Below are 6000 nucleotides of genomic sequence, written 5' to 3' on the forward strand. Positions count from 1 at the left end.
TAAAAAAATACTAAGTCCGGCAGAAAAGCTCCCCAAAGCCCGTAGTTTAAGCGATACAGGTTAGGCGGGATTTTATTATTTGGCGGTTCCAATTTTCTAGCTCGGCCCGCCTTTTTTAACGGGTTATGCGGGTCAGTCCTGCGGGTTTAAACTCGTTTGCCGCCCCTATCAATCTGCGTTGGATAAATACAAGAGAAGTCCTAATAGGAAAGTTTGGTTGATATTCATGAATCTATTGGATCACTTGATTAACTTGTTTATTTAGGTGTTGAAAGGTGCACTGAGCTGAAGAACTTACCAAGTGTCCTAAAGTTGCCATCTTTAGGATGCATTGCTCTTAATGGTTGTTCTCAACTTGAGAAGTTTCCAGAATTGTTGGGAGAAATGGAAAACTTGAGAATTATTGAGGTGGAAGAGACTGCAATACAAGAATTGCCTTCTTGTATCATCAATTTCAGTAGCCTTGAGGTTTTAGTGCTGAAATGTTGCACAAATCTAAAGGAACTTCCTATAAACATTGATATGTTGCCAAATCTTCAGTTACTTGATATTTCTGGCTGTCCACAACTTCAACTATTTACAAAGAAGCTTAGGAGGTTCAGCACACAGAATTGCTCAACTATTCTGTACAAATTCAGCACCATATTGAATGAATAGTCATCTCTATTCCTTGACCTAATACTTTCATTTCACACCTTGAATGAAACAAACAGCAATGCATTCTTACTTAGTCACAAGTGCTAGAAACAGCAATGTCCACAAACCCATGCATGATTCAAGGAGCAAGGGATGCTTCTTATGGTTGGGCAATATCATTGAGAGCATGATCATCATTATAATTAGTCCTGTCATTCTGTAAGGATCAGTGAGTGAATATCATGCATGATACTACTCTTTTTGCAATTGATTCACTTGGAACCTTTTTGTAGTAGGACTTGTGACGTTGTCTTGTATTATAAGAAACCTCCCCATGATTCCATCCTTTTTCAAATTTCCAAAAGCAACAATCCAAAAAAATTACGAAATGAACAAGGCAAATCTTTTATGCTAGTACCTTTCAAATGAAGCCATTTAAGATTTTTCATTACTTTTAAAATTTTTGAAAAATTCTCAAGGCTTGAATAACCAGATAGAAGGAGTTTTTCCAGTAAGGGCAATTTGATAGCAAGTGAAAAATTTTGTAGCTTATCACAATCTTCAACATTCAATATTTTAAGTTTATTTAATAAATCAACTGAACTTTGAACTGTGACTAAATTCTCACAATCTTTAAAAGAGAATTCTTGTAAAGTTTGAAGATTAGACACATCAAGTATCTCTTTAAAAAAAATTACTGTAATCGAAATTCAATACTTTTAGTTTTATACTCACAAACTTTTGAAAAAAAAAAAAGAAGAGTCAAGCAAATAAACCTTATAAAGTTAATAACATGCAATATCATAAAAATGAATTTAGTACACTTGCCTTGGATAAGCTATCCAACTTGAGAGACACATGGTGGTACTAAGGTAACTTGAGTATGGAGAGATCTTTTGGTTGAAAAGCATATGGAAAATACTCTAATATTCTTAAACTATTTGAAAGATTTTTGGGAGCGCAATAAAACCAACCATTTGTTATATTAAGTGTTTTTAGATTTTGCATCTCTTTAAAAACTTTTTCATTCCATTTTATTTCCTATCAAATAAGGAAAATTCTAGATACATGATTTTAATGGCATTAGTCCCCTTTAAGATAGAATAAAAATATGAATTAATTTAATTAAAACACGTGTGAAAACAAAGTCTTTAATAAACTTATGTAGAGAAATTCAATTTATTACTTACTTAAATATTTTCTAAAACTTTTACTATGTCTTCACAAAACCATAATCTATCACGCTTTCCAGTTATTTCTGGTGACTTTTCTAGAACAATTTCTTTGTCTATGTCTTCTGTTAAATCATGCGTTGTCACTCTATTATCACACCAATTAATCTTTATGAGAGAATTTTTAACTAACACTCCAATATGATATTTCATACACATTCCTTAATGAGTTTGAAGTATATCTGTAACTTTCATTAATGTATATCCTTTAAAACAACAAGTAATATCTAGGAAAACATTCTGCTCTTCTTTTTCCAAAGCATCAAAGCTCATCAAAAGTATCTTGCATATTTTATTATCAATATTTTTTTTATAGTGATCCAATGCAGATTCTCACTGTTCTAAATATTTTCCAAACAACTTAGAATCTATTACTTCCAAAGTCAATGAAAGTACAGAAGCATAAGTTACTGTACGTGTTAAAACATTTGCGTACCTTAGGTTAACAATATCTATTTTAAAAGCTTTCCAATTAAGCAAATCTAAGGACTCTTCCTCATTCAAAGCTTGTATCTCATATGTCATTTCAATGCTATGAAGTGTTAGCAAATGTTTATCCCATGTTGTAATAAGGATTCTACTGCCACGACCAAACCAATCAGGTTTTCCAGCAATTGCTATCAACTGCTCAGGATCATCAATATCATCTAGAACTAAAAGAACTTTGTATTTGTGAAATTCTTTTTTTAACACCTATTAAACTACATTTCAATTCAATTCAATCAATCAACAATCAATAAAATTTCTTCATCTTTTCTTTTCCTAGTCTTTCTCAATTTTATCATGGTATCAAAGCCTTAGTATCTTCCTTGAGAGGATATATAAGCTATCATCTTTCCAACGAGAAATTACTATGCTTCTTTTTCAATCTCCTCTCACAATGATATTTTCCAATTCAGTTCAAGATCCAACCAATCTTTGGTAAAGGCATCCAAGTGAAAATCTTACCCCAGTTTTGGTTACCCCAGTTCTTTACCAGCAATTCCGTCTGCGCCTCCTTTCTTCCGACAGTTTTGTCTGTATTCTGTTTAGCAGTCATGTCTGCATTTTGTTTCAGCAGTTTAATCTGCATATGTTTTAGCAGTTTCATCTGCACTCTTATTGCGTTCCACGCGCCCTCTTTTTTTTATCGCGCTCTATGCGCCATTTGAAGTTATTGCGTCATACGTACGCATTTTTTTGAAGATCGCAGCTCAAGTACAGCATCTCCTTTTATATTTTTGCCGCCGGCAGCTCAAGCTCCTCCGCACACGCATCTTCCTCCGCGTCACCACGTCAGACGCGCTTTTCTCAACAATTTCATCGGAACTTATCCAAGTTGTGGATTATTGACATCTTCCATCCACCAGCTTGCGAGGCGTATTAAACTACATTTCAATTCAATTCAATCAATCAACAATCAATAAAATTTCTTCATCTTTTCTTTTCCTATTCAATTCAACACCTACTATATGTACTCCCTCCTTCTCTAATATCTTACAAAGAAGATTGTTTTGAAGATGTATTAAACCATACTTATTTAAATTTTCTCTCACGGTTTTAAGAAAGCACACGCCTTTAAAATTGTCAGCAATCAAGTTATAGATGGCAAGAACAAGTGTGTTTTTTCTATTCCACCAATTCCATGAATACCAACCATGTGAACCCCAGCATTAGATTCAACATCTAGAAGTGAAGCGACCTCTAACACCGGGGACTCCAATCCAACTGGATGATCAGCAACAGGCAAAGCCGCATGTCATCTAATCCTTTTTGAGATATTTTCCACAATGTTTCCAATAAACTTGTGTTCATATCCATCCCTGCCCAATCAAGACTAGCTCATATACATGTGGTTGCAATGTTGCATAGATACAAAAATGTATAAGTTCTGACCCACATTTCAATTTGAAATATTAGACAAATGAAACAAATTTAAGAAGGTGAGGTACTTGTATTTGAAATGATAGCCTGACAAATTAGCCACTTGATGCAGAGCCTCTTTCCATTTGTCCACCTTGTTGTTCATGTCATCTTTGTATCTCTTTTCATGCTTAGCTATTGCCTCGGAAACTAATGAACACATCGTATGAGAAAGGAGAATGCAGAGCCATGAGAAAGTGATGATTTATGTTTGTTTATAATGAGAATGCAAATTGTCTAAATGCTTGGTCAAACAATATAAAGATGACTTTACATGACGTGCTCTCTGAGTTAAACATTTACTAGAATGAGACCCTCACAGTAAATTAATGATATAATAAAATAAATATTAAAAATGATTATGTTTTGTAGAATTAAATTAAATATGTATAAACTAAAGTTAAATTTAAAAGGTGTTATTGTTAGAGTTGTTGCTTTTTTCTTTGTGTCGTAGATTTTTGTGAAGGTATGTTTTTATGAATTATTGAGTTGTATGCACTTTGTATTGTGTTATTTGTTCTATTTTTATATGTATGTTCTTCTTTCAAAAATGTATCTTGAATTTATATGGTTTTCTTTCTCCTTACTCTCTTGATGTGCATGCAGTTTTCTAATGACATCTACAATAAAAAGAATAAAAATGTGTAAATTTTTTTTAAATAAGTTATTTTTAATAAGAATAATTGAAATAGTATAAAGTGAAATTACCTGTTAATATTTTTCTTTGACCCACTCTGTGACAATGTCTAAAGTGATACACATTCAAAATAGAGTTGGAAAATGTTCAATTTAAAAATACAATTTAAAAATATAATAAATATGTTTGTTTTGTATCTTTTTATCTAATATAATCATTTCTAAGTAAAGAAACTTTTCTTCATTTGTGGGTGTTAATGTTTTGCATAAACGAACCACACGAACTTTGATAACCAATTGTCTGTTTATTTGGTGATATGATACTGTCCAAAGAATAATATTCTATTGAGTAAGTTTGAGATGTTGTGTAGTGCAAAAATAAATTTCTTTGTGATAAGAGATTTATATAAGTAGGTCAAATAATAAGGAATTTAAATATTTATAACGTAAAATTTATTATGATTAATAGATTATTATGACATTTGTAATATAGATGTTTATTATATTTAATGAGTTATTTATAAAAATTAATAAATTAATTATTGGGATTATAAATTTATTATATTATTTATAACGGTAAAATATAATAAATATAGGGATATAGATTCTTGTAGGTTACAAATTTGGTTAGGTACTATTAATTTTTAATTATTGTTATTGGTAATATGCAGCCTAATTTGCATATATTTCTATTACTTTCAAAACATCTTTTTCTTTTTACTAATGTCATGTCAGCAACATCGCTTATTTGGCAAAATATTAGAATCAACCACTCAATTTTTGCCAAATCAACTATTATTTCCAAATCAGCAGAAAAAAAATACAAAAATTTGTACTAAAATTTGTAACCTACAAAGACATTCAATCCATATCCATATATTTATTATATCTCACCGTTATAAACAACACAATAAATTTATAACTCCAATCATTAATTTGTTAATTTTTAGAGTAAAAGACATTTTCGTCCTTGACCTTTTTTTTCTCGGACATTTTCGTCCTCAAGGAATGGAAAATACATTCAAGTCCCTGACCTCTGAAAAACGTGGACATTTATGTCCTTCCGTTGAATTCAGCCGTTTGCACTGAACGGAAAAAGATGAGCTGGCAGAGGTGGTGCTGAGGTGGCCGTAACAGAGGACAGGTGGCATGGAGCATTTTGTAACAGGACATATAATTCCCTGGAAACAAAAACGACGCCGTTTTTGTAACCTCCCCCAATTTCTCTGCCTTTTCTTCTTCCTTCTTCCTTTTTCCCTTCCATTCTTCTTCCTCGGCCCCTGCCTCCATCACCGCCACACAACGGCGCCTCCGTCAGCCACCATCAACGCCAGCGAAGCTACTAGAAGCTTAAGCTACTAGAAGCTTCCACCACCATGGCCACTTTCACCTTCTCCATGTCCCTATCGTCTTTTCGTTCCTTTGTGCCCATTTGGCACCACCATGCTCCCAACCACCGGAGCTTGGGCCTCTTTGACGTCACGCAGCGTATGAGGTTGCCGCCGCCTCTCAAATGCTCCGCCGCAGAACCCGACCAGGAAACCAAGGTTCCCACCACTTCCTCCGGCTCCGGCGAATGGACTCATAAGCTGAC

At 33.3% G+C, this 6000-nt stretch overlaps 1 protein-coding gene across 1 annotated transcript; it reads right to left on the bottom strand.

Annotated features, from left to right (window-relative positions):
- Positions 1-2201: 2201 nt before the first annotated feature.
- On the bottom strand, positions 2202-5696 carry LOC112762411 (disease resistance protein Roq1-like). The gene is made up of 4 exons (XM_025808248.1): positions 5573-5696; positions 3505-3575; positions 2845-2934; positions 2202-2561 (listed from the first exon to the last, which is right to left on the bottom strand). The coding sequence occupies exons 1-4, from the start codon at positions 5694-5696 to the stop codon at positions 2202-2204; spliced, it is 645 nt and encodes a 214-aa protein (XP_025664033.1).
- Between the last annotated feature and the right edge of the window lie 304 nt (positions 5697-6000).

This window comes from Arachis hypogaea, chromosome 2 (genome assembly GCF_003086295.3).
Source record: "Arachis hypogaea cultivar Tifrunner chromosome 2, arahy.Tifrunner.gnm2.J5K5, whole genome shotgun sequence".
Classification (NCBI taxonomy): Eukaryota; Viridiplantae; Streptophyta; class Magnoliopsida; order Fabales; family Fabaceae; genus Arachis; species Arachis hypogaea.

Excerpts from the sequence above, each read along its gene's own strand:
- LOC112762411 (XM_025808248.1), bottom strand. The coding sequence starts at position 5,696 with ATGGAGGCAGGGGCCGAGGAAGAAGAATGGAAGGGAAAAAGGAAGAAG. Across the intron at positions 2,935-3,504 it reads CTAATGCTGGGGTTCACATG|ATTAAACTGCTGAAACAAAA; the intron begins GTTGGTATTCAT and ends AAACATATGCAG. Across the intron at positions 2,562-2,844 it reads AGGCGCAGACGGAATTGCTG|GTGTTAAAAAAAGAATTTCA; the intron begins GTAAAGAACTGG and ends GTAGTTTAATAG.